Source organism: Oncorhynchus clarkii, chromosome 16, assembly GCF_045791955.1.
Source record: "Oncorhynchus clarkii lewisi isolate Uvic-CL-2024 chromosome 16, UVic_Ocla_1.0, whole genome shotgun sequence".
NCBI lineage: Eukaryota > Metazoa > Chordata > Actinopteri > Salmoniformes > Salmonidae > Oncorhynchus > Oncorhynchus clarkii.
The window spans coordinates 13041045-13057894 of NC_092162.1; the positions used below are offsets into that span (position 1 = coordinate 13041045).

Below are 16850 nucleotides of genomic sequence, written 5' to 3' on the forward strand. Positions count from 1 at the left end.
CGCCACAGGAGTGTGAGATAGTCAACCATGTTCACACTCAATACGGTCCCAGTCTCACCCTGCCACCAGTCTCATAACAGTGTGGCTGCTGCCAAAGTGAGATGAGAGTGATTTGGCTAGGTCTCAGAGATACCAGGCTGGACTCCCACCATCACCTCAGACGCACCAGTGATAGATTCCTACCCACAGATGTCACACCTAGCAGTCTAACACTGCTAATGAAGCTGTCCTGGTGATGGCAGCGTTTTTCATTGATCAGGGGGGTTGAATGATGCCAGCTGTAGTTAGGGAGGTGAGATACACTTGACGTGGCATGACATGTTCTGCAATTGCCATCAATGTTATGCTTTGTTGACATAATATTTCCTTATATAATCATGTAGTTTCACATAATATGTAGATTTTTGAGTTGCTATTGAAAGTGATTGAAGTACTGACATTTTCCAATATTCACCAGCAGAGGGCGCTCAAACCTAACGTATGCACATCGCCACTTGCAATCTCTACAAACTCAAAACAAACAAAATCTATGTTAATCATATACTGTCTACTTGTATGCACACAATACATTACTGTCAATAAGACTGGTATTAAACTTATTTAGGTGTAATTGTGTAGCTTTCTATTCAGTATGCATCGTATCTCATTGGGCTCCCGAGTGGCGCAGTGGTCTAAATGACTGTGTCTCAGTTTTAGCGGTGTCACTACAGACCCTGGTTTGATTCCAGGCTGTATCACAACCAGCTGAGATTGGGCAGTGCACAACTGGCCCAGCGTCGTAAGGGTTTGGCCGGGGTAGGCCGTCATTAGAAATAAGAATTTGTTCTTAACTGACTTGCCTAGTTAAATTAATAAACATTGCGCTGCACAGCCTTGCCAGGTTTTTACTGGGCAGTTGGCCTTGTCTTAGCTTACATAACGGCCTCTGTTGAATACTTTTTCCTAAATTGGAGGAGGACAGTGAAAAAGCTGCCGCAAGTTCTTTAAAAAGACTGACCAGCACTGACGTCAAACACATGTCATTGTTCTTCGAATGATTGCGTTTGCATTGTAAAATGTATTTTGTGTGACTATGTTCTAAGGTATGGATCGGAATAGCATAATCACAGTGATGTTGTTGTATTTGGTACAAATCATTCCCTAAGTTCTAGACCTCAGCTGAATCTGGTAATGAGTGGTGTGGCTGTTGACCACGTTGAGGAGACTAAATTACTTGGTGTTACCTTAGATTGTAAACTGTCATGGTCAAAATATATCGATCAATGTTTGTGTAAAGATGGGGAGAGGTCTGTCCGTGATAAAGAGACACCACACTCCACAAAGCAAGTCCTGCAGGCTCTAGTTTTATCTTATCTTGATATTGTCCAGTCATATGGGGTGGCAGGTAGCCTAGTGGTTAGAGCATTGGGCCAGTAACCGAAAGTGTTGCTGGATTGAATCCCTGAGCCCACAAGGTAAAAATCTGTTGTTCTGCCGCTGAACAAGGCCGTTTACCCACTGTTCCTAGGCCTGTCATTGTAAATAAGAATTTGTTCTTATCTGACTTGCCTAGTTAAATAAAAAACATATAATCAGGTGCTGCAAAGAAGGAGCTACAGTAGTTAAGCTGCAGCTTGCTCTTCACTGTAATCAGAGTGCTAATATTAATACTACGCATGCCAGTCTCTCTTGGCTAAGAGTTGAGGAAAGACTGACTGCATCGGTCTTTTTTTTATAAGACACATTCATGTTCCAAATTGTTTGCATAGTCAACTTAAACACAGCACTGACACACACACTTACCCCACCAGACATGCCACCAGGGGTCTTTTCACATTCCCCAAAAGTCCAGAACAAATTCAAGGAAATGTACAGTATTATACAGAGCCGTGGAACACAAGTGAACAGCAAACTTGGTTTTAAAAAAAAGAAATAAAGTAACACCTCACGCACGGCACAACGCCTACTTTTTGTGTGCATGTACTGACATGTAAACTACATGACCAAAAGTATGTGAACATGTGCTCGTCGAACATCTCATTCCAAAATCGTGGGTATTAATATGGAGTTGGTCTCCCTTTTTCTGCTATAACAGCAAACACTCTACTGGGAAGGCTTTCCAATAGATGTTGGAACATTGCTACAGGGACCTGCTTCCATACAGCGACAAGATCATTAGTGAGGTCGGGCACTGGTCTTGGGCAATTAGGCCTGGCTCGCAGTCTGCGTTCCAATTCATCCCAAAGGTGTTGGATGGAGTTGAGGTCAGGACGCTGTGCAGGCCAGTCCAGTTCTTCCACACCGATCTCAACAAACCATTTCTATATTGACCTCACTTTGTGCATCGGGCATTGTCATGCTAAAACAGGAAAGGGCCTTCCCCAAACTGTTGCCACAAAGTTGGAAGCTCAGAATCGTCTATAATGTAATTGTATGCTGTAGTGTTAAGATTTCCCTTCACTGGAACTAAAGGGCCTAGCCCGAACCATGAAAACCCGCCTCAGACCATTATTCCTCCTCCACCAAACTTTATAGTTGGCACTATGCATTCGGACAGGTATCGTTCTCCTGGCTTTCGCCAAACCCAGATTCGTCAGTCGGACTGCTAGATGGTGATGCGTGATTCATCACTCCAGAGAACTTGTTTTCGCTGCTCCAGAGTCCAATGGTTGCGAGCTTTACACCGACGCTTGGCATTACGCATGGCCATTGAAAACCATTTCATGAAGCTTCCGACGAACAGTTATTGTGCTGACGATGCTTCCAGAGGCAGTTTGGAACTCGCTGTTGAAACCGAAGACAGAAACTTTTTACGCGCTTCAGCACTCGGCGAACCCATTCTGTTAGCTTGTGTGGCCTACCACTTCGTGGCTGAGCCTTTGTTGCTCCTAGATGTTTCCACTTCACAGTAACAGCGCTTACAGTTGACCAGGGCAGCTCTAGCAGGGCAGAAATTTGACGAACTGACATGTTGGAAAGGTGGTATCCTATGACGGTGCCACGTTGAAAGTCACAGAGCTCTTCAGTCAGGCCATTCTACTGACAATGTTTGTCTATGGAGATTGCATGACTGTGTGCAAAGATTTTATAAACCTGTCAGCAACTGGTGTGGCTGAAATAGCCAAATCCACTAATGTATGTGTAATTGCTAGATGTATTGTCGTTAAGTGTCAGACCCCAGTAAGACTACCTGTCGCCATTGGCGTTGGCTAATTTGGATTTGTATTTGTGTTTTTTATGGATCCCCATTAGCTGTACTCTCATGTACTCCTCCTGGGGTCCAGCAAAATTAAGTTAGTTATACAATTTTAAAAACATTACAATACATTCACTACAGATTTCACAACACATTAAGTGTGTGCCCTCAGGCCCTTACTCCACCACCACATATCTACAATACAAAATCCATGTGTTATCGTGTGTCTGTGCCTGTGTTTGTGTCTCTTCACTGTCCACGCTGTTCCATAACATATATTTTTATCTGTTTTTCCAATCTGTTTCTACTGCTCTGTATGTTACTTGCTGTGGAATATAGTTCCATGTAGTCATGCTTTATATAGTACTGTGTGGCTCACATAGTCTGTTCTGGACTTGTGAAGAGACCTCTGGTGGCATGTCTTGTGGGGTATGCATGGGTGTCTGAGCTGTGTGCTAGTAGTTTAAACAGACACCTCGGTGCATTCAACATGGCAAAACTTCTTACAAAAACAAGTAGTGATGAAGTCGATCACTCCTCTACTTTGAGCCATGAGAGATTGACATGCAAATGATTAATATTAGCTCTACGTGTACATTTAAGAGCAAACTGTGCTGCCTTGTTCTGGACCAGTTGTCATTTTCCCAAGTTCCTCTTTGTGGCACTAATGTGGATCCTAATCAAATCAACAACAACAGATCATGTACCATGCATACACCATATAATGGTTATGTTGTTTCCTCAATATGTGTTCTAGATTGTGTAGTTGTAAAGGCTTTACATGGTGCTCTTGCTGTTTGTTCTTACAATGTCACACAAAAGACAAGTCAGTCATTAGAAGTATCAATGATGAAATGAAGTCAGATTTTCCTCCATAAAACATTCTATGAACATAGTGTTCTGTGCTGTATGAGGCAGAAGTTTCCACCATGGCACTTTCAAATGGCAAGATGTTTTTTTTCCCTCTTCACAGATGTATAAGAAGAAGAAGTCATATATGCTTCATAACGAGTGGTTGCAATCTATATAAAAAGCCATGCTTATAGATTTGATCTTGTGTTTCAGGATCTTTCTCATGGGCTGGCAGAACTTCTCAGCTATGAAGGCAACGTGGAGGAGGACTTCTGTACTACTTTTCAGGTGGGGAAAACACAAATTCTTACACACAATAACACTTACGAAACATAATATATTTGACATCACCATAATACATACTGTTACAGCACACGGGAAGCGCTCCACTAATGTGATGAATGTCATTGTAGGTGTCGCAGGAAGAACTAGGTGTGATCAAGTCCTACAATCTGAAACCGGGAGGAGATAAGATTCCTGTCACCAACCAGAACAGGAAGGGTAAGTGAGGAGTAGACAGATGCCAGAGAAAAGATCACTGTCCTGCAGTAGCTTGGGATATCTAACAGTACACTGCCTTTCAGACTATGTGGCAATTGTTTGTTCTCTCATAGTTGATTGTTTGATTATTCTTGTCTTTGCAGAGTATGTCCAGCTGTACGTAGATTTCCTGCTGAACAAGTCCATTTACAGGCAGTTTACTACCTTCTACTATGGCTTCCACAGTGTGTGCGCCTCCGACGCTTTGATGGTAAGAATGTCAAGACTTTTGGGCTTCAGTGGTCTAAGGCACTGCATCCCAGTGCTAAAGGCGTCAATGCAGATTTGGGTTTGAACCCAGGCTGTGTTGCAGCCGGCCGCGACCGAGAGACCCATGAGGCGGCGCACAATTGGCCCAGCGTCGTCCGGGTTCAGGGAGGGTTTGGCCGGCCAGGATGTCCTTGTCCCATTGTGCTATAGCAAGTCCTGTGGCGGGCCGGGTGCATGCACGCTGACACGGTTTCCAGTTGTACAGTGTTTCCTCTGACACATTGGTGCTGCTGGCGTTCGGGTTTAGTGAGCAGTGTGTCAAGAAGCAGTGTGGCTTGGCAGGGTCATGTTTCAGAGAATGCATGGCTGTCACAGATGTGTGGAGAGACGCACCAAAGCGCAGCGTGATTAAAGTTACACATATTTATTTAAGTCGAAACGTCCAAACAAAAAGAAACAAACAACGAGCCGTGACATCAGAGGTGCTACATGCACTAACTCAAAACAATATCCCACACAGCAGGTGGAAACAGGGAACCCTTAAGTATGATCCCCAATTAGAGACAACGAACCTCAGCTGCCTCTAATTGGGAACCATACCAAGAGCACCAACATAGAAATAATACACCTAGAACACCCCCTAGTCACACCCTGACCTACTATACCATAGAGAACCAAGGGCTCTCCATGATCAGGGCATGACAGTACCCCCCCAAAGGTGTGGTGTCCGGCCACAAAACCTGAAACCAACTTGGGAGGGTAGGGGGGTGATTCGTGTCGGTGGCGGCTCCGGTGCAGATTGTAGCCCCCTGCCCAGACCCCGGATCCGGGCTGAACGCCGTGCCTGGACTGGGCATCGGCGCCAAGGAGGGCTCCGGCCATAGAGCTGGGTTGGACGCTGTGCCTGGACTGGGCACTGGCGCAGAGTAAGGCTCCGGCCTTGGAGCGGGACAGGACGTCGTGCCTGGACTGGGCACCGGCGCAGAGGAAGGCTCCTGCCATGGAGCGGGACTGGACTCCATGCATGGACTGGGCACTGGCGCAGAGGAAATCTTCTGCCATGGAGCTGGACTGGGCACCGTGTCTGGACTGGGCACCGGCGCAGAGGAAAGCTCCTGCCATGTAGCGGGACTGGGCGCCGTGCCTGGACTGGGCACCGGCGCAGAGGAAGGCTCCTGCCATGGAGCTGGACTGGGCACCGTGCCTGGACTGGGCACCGGTGCCGAGGAAGGCTCCTGCCATGGAGCAGGACTGGCCGCCGTGCCTGGACTCTCCAAACCTTTGACCGTTGCTCGAGGTTCCGGACTGTGGACCGTCGCAGGAGGTTCTGGACTGTGGACCGTCGCAGGAGGTTCCGGGCTGTGGACCGTCGCAGGAGGTTCCGGGCTGTGGACCGTCGCAGTAGATTCCGGACTGTGGACTGTCGTAGGAGGTTCCAGACTGTGAAACATCGCCGGAAGCTCTGGACTGTGAACTGTCGCCGGAAGCTCTGGACTGGGAATCGTCGCCGGAAGCTCTGGACTGGGAATCGTCGCCGGAAGCTCTGGACTGGGAATCGTCGCCGGAAGCTCTGGACTGGGAACCGTCGCCGGAAGCTCTGGACTGGGAACCGTCGCCAGAAGCTCTGGACTGGGAACCGTCGCCAGAAGCTCTGGACTGTGATCCGTCGCCAGAAGCTCTGGACTATGAACCGTCTCGCTGGAAGCTCTGGACTGTGAATGCGCACTGGAGGCCCAGTGCATGGAGCAGGTACAGGACGTACCGGACTGGGAAGGCCCACTGGAGGCCTGGTGCGTGGAGCCGGCACAGGTGGCACCGGACTGGTGACACGCACTTCAGGGCGAGTGCGAGGAGCAGGCACAGGACGTACCGCACTGGGGAGGCGCACTTCAGGGAGAGTGCAAGGAGGAGACACAGGACTTACTGTACTGGAGAGGCACACTAGAGGCCAGTTACGTGGAGCCGGCCCAGGTTTCACCTGACTGATGATACGTTCCTCCTAACGCCTGCGTTGCCGCATACTCCTAGCCAACTCCATTCTCTGGTACTCTCCTTGGGTCGACCAACCACCTCTCTATCTCCTCCCAGGTGGTCTCTGGCTCTTCCCTCTGCTCAGCCGCCAGCTCCATGTGCCCCCCCCCAAAAAAATATTGGGGCTTCTGTGGCCATGGTCTGATGACACGCTCCTCCAGAGTTTGCCATTCGGGCTCTGGCACTCTCCTTGGCTCAACCGGCCACCCCTTGTGCCCTCCCCCCCAAAAATCTTGGGGTTGTCCTTGGGCTTTCTGTGGCCGTGAACCCCGGCGTCGTTGCCATCCTCCCTCACAACCTTCCGTCTGCCGCCAAGGAAGGGTCTCGCATCCTCTCATGTCCTCCCAAGTCCAAAACTTCCTCACCTCATGTTCACACTGCTTGGTCCTTTGTTGGTGGGATATTCTGTCACGGATGTGTGGAGAGACGGACCAAGTCGCAGCGTGATTAAAGTTCCACATATTTATTTAAGTGAAACTTCCAAACAAAAAAAAACAAACAACGAACCGTGACATCAGAGGTGCAACATGCACTAACTCAAAACAATATCCCACACAGCAGGTGGAAACAGGGAATCCTTAAGTATGATCCCCAATTAGAGACAACAAACCTCAGCTGCCTCTAATTGGGAACCATACCAAGAGCACCAACATAGAAATAATACACCTAGAATACCCCCTAGTCACACCTTGACCTACTATACCATAGAGAACCAAGGGCTCTCCATGGTCAGGACGTGACAATGGTTCTCGACCTTCTCCTCTCCCGAGTCCTGGATATCACAAAAAGGGGTAGAAATGTTTTTACAAAAAGAAAATGTCAAGACTTTTAATGTCAAAATGAATTAATAAATTAATCCTAATTGGTGTGACAAACTGTAGAACCATTGTCCATAATGGTTCTTTAAAGAACCATAAAAAATATCACGTTTGAGGTAAGACCCAGATGCAGACAACGTCGAATTAACAACAGTTTATTAATCCAACAGGGGCTGGCAAAAGACAGGTCAAGGGCAGGCAAGGGTCAGTAATCCAGATAGGTGGGGCAAAGGTACAGGACGGAAGTCAGGGTAGGCAGAGGTCAGTAATCCAGATAGGTGGGACAAAGGTAGACGGCAAGCAGGGTCAGGGCAGGCAGAAAAGGTCAAAACCGGAAAAGCTAGAAAACAGGAACAATCGAGAGAGACCGAGGGAAAACCGCTGGTGGGCTTAACGAAACAAAATGAACTAGCAACAGACAACCAGAGAACACAGGTATAAATACACAGGGGATAATGGGGAAGATGGGTGACACCTGGAGGGGGGTGGAGACAATCACAAAGACAGGTGAAACAGATCAGGGTGTGACATAAAAGGGTTATAACCATTTTTTGGTGCTATATATAACTTTTTTAATGGTTCTTTATAGAACCTTCGGAAATAGTTATTTATAACAGCTTTCTTTACAGAACCTTCAAAAAAGGGTTCTGCTAGGGTTAAAAGCCAAAGAACCCCTATCTGGTATTATTTAGAACCATTATTCTTTAGCGTGTATCACTGAAAGTGAAAGGACATCATTTGTTGTGCTGCATTTCAGTGCCAGCTGGTCCTGTTTGAAGTGTCAATAGTGTTCAACTCATGTAGAAAGTTCCTGATTAGGCAGCGTAGGGAGAAACGTGAGGTCCATTTTGCATTTGCATTTTACAGAGAGGCAATGAGGAGTTGGGACTTGGCTGTGTGTGCATGAGAGTGTGTGAGTGAGTGTACTGTTCCTCGCTGCCTGCTAAATGTGTTCACAGAGCTCCCCTCCCCCTCTCTTGACATAGGCCTCCTAACAGGGATTTTTGTGTGCTCTGTCTCCACCCTGTAACCAGGGCTCTTTGGGCCATAAGGGGGAGGCTCGTATGAGTGGCCTATAGAAAGTGTACGTGGGAACTACAATAAATGACGAGAGTGACGTCCTTCCACGAATATAAATCAGACAGACCACAAAGCTTCTGTATTCATGCAGAACCAGGCCAGCTTTATGGTTAGATTTGCATGGTTTGACATGGGAGGATCTGGCTCTCTCTGGCCGTTATCAATTGCTTTCCCATTAGTTAATTAACTGTTTCCTTGCTGACCTGATGACAGAAACCGAACGGCATATTGTGGAACTAACAATGAGTGAAAGATGGACCACACCAACCGTCTTTGATAGGCAGGCCACGGTCTGTATCCAGACCCGTACGGACCACGGGTCCCCATCAAAAAATAAAATTTTGTTGTAATGTCTGAGTCACTCAGATAACATACGAACGAACACATTAAGACATGGCAAAATGTGTAGAATTGCAGGAAATAAGCTTTAAAACTACAAAATGTTCTCTCCAACAACAAGAGCAATGTAATCAGTGTGTGTCTTGGACAGTGCTTGTGTTGGGTTTGGAGTTTGTTACTACACTGATAAATGACAATATGAATCCGGACCTTTTCCACCTAGGACATTTGTGTGACTGGACCTTTTCAAATTGTATTTGAGTAACCCTGGACTACACCAAGTAATCAATCAATTAGAATCAATTCAAATTGACATGATTAAAACACACTGGGGTACTGCAATTAACTGTAGTGTAGTGAACTTTCAGACGAGCTGACAGCGATGGAAATTTCCCTCATTGTTGTATTGCGGTCATTGGTATCTGTCTGGGCAAGGACTCTGCTGCACTTGCAAAAACAAATATTTGACTGTTCAATGATCTGTTTGCTGTACGTGTCACTGAATGCCAGAGTTGGTATTTATGCCACAGTTGAACCGACCACAGTTAAACATTCATTCAATTATTTTCCTGGTGCAGCAATTTTAGCATGCATGAAGTCTATCCATTTTGGATAATGGAGATTGAAAAGAAACACAAAAATAGGAATCTAATATGCATTGTTTGGTTCTAAATAAACAGAATAAAAAAACCTGGACGCTTAGTAAAGCTCAAACCAAGTTTATTCACACGCTTGGTCCTACAGCTGCATAAGACCAAAAACATATTCACACAAGTATTGGTATTTAACCCTTTCTCCTATGCTGAGTCTCCTACACATCTGAACAGCCAATACATTTCTATTGCTAATAGAACCTTAGTGATATCTGTTCTTCCTTACTTCATCTGACCTGACCTCGGCCCCAAATTCCTCACTCCTCCCCATAGGATCCCTGATGTCCAAAAATAACATATTCTGACAGAATGTAAACGGTCTAAATTCCCCTCTCTCCCTCAGTGACATGAATAAGGAAACTTCATATTTTCAATTTAGAACTGAGAACACATCAGAATGTAACAGGAATATAATTTTCAACAGAATGCAATGCAGCGCAATATCAGAATCAGTAATACTATGTCATTTGTCGCAATGACTGAACTTGATGGGGTCTCAAATTACAAATGTCCCTGAGCTTTTTGTTTTTGCACTGAGACTAAAACAAAAATCCCTCTTTCAATCTTGGTAGGACTTGCTACTTAATATGGTCTTGTTGCACCAGCACCAACATAGAACTTGCCAGTAGTTAGATATATTCAGTACTGCTTCTATTATTAGCTCTGTTAGTACAATCTATTAGATTTTTCCTCTTAGCTTTCAAATGCAGTGCATGCTCATATGAACAGGCTCATATTGTACATGTATTTTCATGCTGGTCAGTGAAAGTGGGACAGAAACATGTACTGTACATGTAGGAAAAGTCAGCTTTAGCCGCCATATGGCCCCACGCCAGTGAATGCAATCGGCTTTCAAACCAGCTCCTTGATACAGTTACGCAATGGTTGTCTACGCTTGCATTAATTATGCAACACTGCTGTGACAGCAATAACTCACTGGCTGTCTAGTGGGGTGAGGGGAGAGAGGGAAAATGGGGGAGAGAGGGGAAAGAAGGTGTAGCAGACCACAGTTTGGTCTGTCCCAGATTCTTCAGTAACTCTATACCTCAGCTGGATCTTGCCATTGGCTTGGCTTGCTCTAGCTAGTCATCGGGTTGCATTTCTGTTTGCACTTCATGAACAAGGTGAAACTGTGCTGTTGTGAGGCAGTCCTGCAGAGCGTGCACTGCCTGACACTGCTGTCTGGGTGTGTTTGGATAAAGTGGAGTCATGATGTGATAACCCAGCTAGCACACAACTTTCTGAGAACCATATGTTTCTTTGCGCTTGGTGAGAGCGTGGTTGTCCTATAGTTATTTGGCATATAACCTTGCCACAATGTTCTGGGAATGGTGCAGGATACCCAGCTAGCACATAACGTTCTGAGAACCATATGTTTCTTCGGTGGAAATTTTAGTACTATGTTTTCTGCAGGTTTCCTCATGGTTCTATTTAAAGTCATGTTCTCAGAACGTTCAGAGAACATTAAGAAACAATATTTTTCTGTTGGTATTTCAGTACTTCAGCATAATGTTTTCTGCAGGTTCTATTTTAATTCATGTTCTCTGAACATTAAGAAAACTTTCCATAAAAAAACACAAGAAAGCATTAGTAACATTCAAAGAAAGTTTTAAGAATATTATTTTAAAACATACACATTCCATTCTCAGCGTCAACAAAACTCTCGCCATCCTCTATCTTTTAGTATTTATTCGGATTCGAGGTAGCGGCTACTGTTCCTGGGATTGAAACAGGAAACAACACAACAAATAAAGTACATAATATACATAAATATACATAGCACTACATTTACATTACAATTTAGCCATTCAGCATAATTTCCCATCCAGAGTGACCCTCAGCTAGTGCATTCATCTTAAGATAGAGAGGCGAGACAACCACATATCACAGTCGTATCCCAACCACGTATCACATGCATAAAACAATACATAATACAATACAAAATGCATAAAAATGGTCCGTGTCTCATCACAGTCCCCGTCGTGTTGTAAGGTGTTCTTTTATCTGGGTTTTTTTTAATCTGTTTTTATTTCTAGTTTGAGTTACCTGGGGTGGCAGAGAGTTATATTTAGTCATGGCTCTATTTAATACTGTGTGTTTCCCAGCCTCTGTTCTGGACCTGGGGACTGTGAAGAGACCTCTGGTTGCATGTCTCGTGTGGTACTGATGAGTGTCAAAACTGTGTGCCAACTGCTTGAACAGACAGTTGGGTATCTTCAACACAACACCTCGCACAAAGACCAATAGTGATGCAGTCAATCTCTCCTCAACTTTGAGCCAGGAGAGATTTACGTGCATGTCATTGATATTTGCCCTCTGTGTACATCTAAGTGAAATACGTGCTGCTCTGTTTTGGACCAACTGCAATTTGCCTATGTGCTTCTTTGCCGCACCTGGCCACACAACTGGACATTATTCCAGGTGCCACAAAACTAGGACCTGATATCTGAGATATCAAGAAATCAGAGCAATGCCTCTTCCCATGTTAAGTGTGTTCAGGTGTGTTGGCCACGCCCACTAATTGGCCACACCTGATCTTAATAAGTGATTGTTTCCTTTAAAATGGGGTCTGTTTGAATAGACTAACATGAATAGCTTTGTATGAGTAAAAAAAAAACAAGGCATTCTAGCAACATCCTGGTGGTGCAGTGGACTATTCCATGATTAGTGAACAGAATGTTCAAATCTCACAGATACCATGCCACAATTATTTTTTAAATGTATGTGTTTGCATGATTAATGCTAATTAATTTCCATGTGACCTATCTGTGCTTAGAGTTCAAAACAGTTAATGCTAGCTAGCAGTGTTTTTAAAAGTCTTATTGAAACATGTTCTCAGAATGTTATTTCTTTACTTTAATAAAACCTCCCAGGAAAACATCCAGGGAACCATAGTAAAAGTTCTCAGAACCTCAGCTTTACCGGTCAGGACACTTATGGCTTCGTTCCCAGAACCAATGGAAAGCCAAAAACGTACATTCCCACAACATCCAAGGAACCAAATGTGCTAGCTGGGAAGAGTGTATGGGACTGAAAAGTGGTCAAGGACAGAGTAATACAGAGAAAATATGCAACTATGTCTATTTAGTTTGCAAAATGAGGCCAAATGTATCGAGTTTGCAACTTGATAATGCTTGTATAATTTGTCTGATTAATACTTTAGACAGTGTGTGACACAACAATCCATGCATGACACTACCATAGTCACGCACTGCTCTGTTTAAGTGCAAATTTTAGTGCAATATTGGGTCAATGAACAGGGATTCATGATTCAGACCAACATAGTCACTCCTTGTCTTGTGTCATGCAGTAGGCAGGTTTTAATGGACAAACTCCTATGGTACTAGCACTGGTTGTCTTGTGAAGTCCTGCAGTTTCACTGGAATCCCATTGTGTCCTGTAGTTTCATATCCTGCAGTTTTACAGTTTTTCAGATTATTGCGATAGTGACTCTGTGTCATGTCCCTCTCGTTGTAGTTACTGAGGCCCGAGGAGGTGGAGATCCTGGTGTGTGGCAGTCCCAACCTGGACATGAGCTCTCTGCAGAAGGCAGCCCAGTACGAGGGCTACAGCAAGACTGACCCCACCATCAGGTACTGTAAACCCATCATTATATCATTCATTGTGTAAAAGGCCTGATGTCTTATAGATATTCAAGCCAAAATCCTGAGTTTCTAAATGACCATTGAACAGCAGGAAATATCCCAGATGGTGCATTTAATTAAAGTAGGTTCTAATGATTGTGCCTAACCCTAACCTTAAAGTAAATAATCTAATGTGTTGCTCCGTCTACGTGGTCAGGGCGTTCTGGGACGTGGTGCTGGGCTTCCCTCTGAAGTTCCAGAAAAGGCTGCTCCACTTCTCAACAGGAAGTGACCGCGTCCCCGTGGGAGGAATGGCCGACCTCAACTTCAAGATCTCCAAGATTGATACCTCCACCGAATGGTGAGATACTGCAGATGTCCTCACTGTGTTCTTTCTTATTCATTGTAAACATGTTGAAATGTACTAAAAGCAGACCTCCTTTATTCAGTTGCTATTGTCACATTTGATTTATACAGAACAGCAACTGTGAACAAACGTGAATTTATCGTTGACCTTTTCTTCCTTCCAGGTTGCCTATATCTCACACATGTTTCAACCAGATCTGCCTGCCACCATACAAAAACAAAAAAGAACTGAAGCAGAAGTTAACTATTGCCATTTCAAATGCGGAGGGATTTGGACTGGAGTGAACTCAGATAACGACAATGGTTAAACTGCCATTTATCTTTGGTTCGTGGTCAGTAGGGTGTGTATATTTGAACATGTTCAGATATGCTACCAGTAATCTCTCAGCTTCAGTATTTCTTAACAATATACTTAATTAATCAATCTGTTTCTGTAGAATATTGAGTGAAAAGTTACATTACAAGTATAGCCTTCAAAGCTCCCCCGTTTGTGCTATAAATAACTTGCCTTTTGGATATCAACATGGACATGGAAAATGTTCTGCCCTGTCCATTAAGCAATGGAGTTGTTTATTAAAGTAAGAGGTTGAATGTAGGTCAGAACAGGGCTGGGTTGGTCTGTGATAAAATAGTGAGACAAACAGTCTGCCAGTAGTGTGGTGTCAGCTCTTAAAGTGACAGAGCCCATCTCTCCTCCTGAACAGAGTTCCTGTACCGCCTCTCTTTGACAAAGGCCTTTTCAGGCCTAAGATTTAAATCATTCCGAGTCTGATGGTAAATTATGAACACAGATATTAACTTGTTGGTATTTATACTAATATATTTTGTTTTCAGAGGTCTCAGAAGTTTTGAAACATTTGGAAGACGTTTCTGTTATGTTGTTCGGGAGCAGAGTTTTTAGACGACCCTTTCTGGATGTTTTCATGTAGAGCATGAAAGGGAATCAAGCTTCGGTAAGGTTTATCATGTTGGGGCGGCAGGTAGCCTAGTGGTTAGTGTTGGTCCAGTAACCGAAAGGTTGCTAGATTGAATCCCCAAGCTGACAAGGTAACAATCTGTCGTTCTGCCCCTGAACAAGGCAGTTAACCCACTGTTCCTAGGCCATCATTGTAAATAAGAATTTGTTCTTAACTGACTTGTCTAGTTAAATAAAGGATACATAAATACAGTAGTTGTGCTGGTATATGGCTATTATTGATGTGGGAACTTACTGTGTACCTTGTTTGCTTACTCCCACATTGTCGGTGATGCCTCTCGGTACAGATTACTTCTCTTGGTACAGTTGGCATATTGTATGGAGAGGTATGAAATAGTTACAAAACACCAATGAGATCACGATTGATATCAAGGCAAGTATGAGTTCGGTGGACTTCGCACACCTGCAGGTTAGAACGATGAGATGGATTCATGAAATGTACAGTATCGGGAACTATGTCATGTGATTTAATGCTGATGTAAAGGGATCTCTTTTGTAAAGTGGTGACACTTGTGTGGTAGTTAGCTCGCTCAGGATGTCCACATTTCATGGACTGTATGATTCTTCTAAAATCTTGAAAATAAAAATAAGGTCTTTGTTGAAACAGATCTGTTGCATGTGTCGCTCCTGTTGCATGTGGTGTCCAATTAACCAAAGGTTACCAGGCTTAGACGATCTTGCCTTACATTGAGTCCTCCCTCATCACTCTTTCTCCTCAGGTAATGGACACTTACACTAAAGAAAGTCTGCCTGTGCTTCTCTAACAGGAGCAATCAGTTGTTTGGATTTATGAGCCCAGGTCAACCGTTTATAGTTCTCCCCAACAGTGAGGAAGTGAAGTTGCAATGCATACCACCAACTGTGATGTAATGGAAGTTATTTAAAGTATACTGCATAGATAACTATTTACACCTCATCATTAAATGTATATGTTGAACATGGGGATTTAGTCACAGTTAAGTTCAGTGGAGGCTGCTGAGGGGAGGACGGCTCACAATAATGGCTGGAATGGAGTGCATGGAATGGCATCAAACACATGGAAACCATGTGTTTGATGTATTTGATACCATTCCACTGATTCCTCTCCAGACATTACCACGAGCCCATCCTCCCCAATTAAGGTGCCACCAACCTCCTGTGGTTAAGTTATCCTGCATTCTAGAAAACCTACTAATCATGTGGCCTGTTACTGATTTTAAACATGTGCACTATGTTCTTCCGGAGAAGCCTTTTAGCATAGTTGACATGATGAGCTAATGCTTTAAATTGGGAAAGTGTTAAGCAGTAACCAAGCTTGTGAAAATATAGACCAGTCCCCCAGTCACAGGAGGGGTCCCCCAGCTAAAATAAAATTACTACTAGCCTTCCATTTAAATCTGGGTTTAAATTTAAATCTGGACCCAGCTGCTGCTAGGAACCTCTAAAAGCATCTATGTATAGACAGTCTCTGTAGTCTTTCTCTAGTCTATGTACAACGTTGTACTGTAGCCAGCTGAGAATGGACTCCTATCATAAAGGTTATCAGGTAGCCAGTCAGTCAGCAACCATACTCAAATAATAAACCATAGAGACTTTTCTAGATGACGCAATCACATCACATGGCTGATCAGAAGGTTGAGTCTCTCAGTAATCTATTTGACCTTCCTACAATCAGACGTGTCCAGTTTGGCCCCGAGTGACTGACACCCCTCCTCTGTCTCACACCTCAAGGTTGGTCCAGATCAAGAATCAGGCCAAAGGTAGACCAGAGAACTCAATAGCCAGGGGCCACCTTCATATTTGTCTGATCAAGGCCATATAACACCTCACCACATGCCATCGGAGGCGTGTTAAAAACACTTTATAAAGGTTACCGCCATTCATCAGATCACCAACCGCCCGGTTTCCGAAGTGACAATGTGTACATTCATAGTTTGGATTGCAACTGGAAAAAAGACAGTTATCGCATTCAGAATGCCTTAGAGGCATGCCAGGCCACTGCTGATTGACAAACAGGGTTGGACAGGTTGGGTTGCTACAGCAGAGGACTCGACTTAGAACTGTAGAGTGTCGACAAGCAGAGTAAAAAGGTGCTCCCATTTTTGTGTGCCTTTGCTGTACTCTGAGAACTGAACGTAATATTGATATAAACCCAATGTACCTGAGCGTGGACTGGTTGAAAACATGTACAGGCATAGGATTTTAATTTGACCTGCAGTGTCGCAGCAAAATTATTCCAAACTTTTT

The 16850-nt window shown here is 44.3% G+C and overlaps 1 protein-coding gene across 1 annotated transcript in view; it reads left to right on the forward strand.

Annotated features, from left to right (window-relative positions):
- LOC139367459 (probable E3 ubiquitin-protein ligase HECTD2) overlaps window positions 1–15232 on the forward strand; it is a 35325-nt gene extending 20093 nt beyond the window's left edge. Inside the window, exons 16-21 of the mRNA XM_071105672.1 lie at window positions 4241–4315; window positions 4441–4528; window positions 4672–4778; window positions 13176–13291; window positions 13500–13643; window positions 13813–15232. Coding sequence (XP_070961773.1) covers window positions 4241–4315; window positions 4441–4528; window positions 4672–4778; window positions 13176–13291; window positions 13500–13643; window positions 13813–13933 — 651 coding nt within the window. The 3' untranslated portion in view covers window positions 13934–15232. The remainder of the gene's footprint in view (window positions 1–4240; window positions 4316–4440; window positions 4529–4671; window positions 4779–13175; window positions 13292–13499; window positions 13644–13812) is intronic.
- The last annotated feature ends 1618 nt before the right edge of the window (window positions 15233–16850 follow it).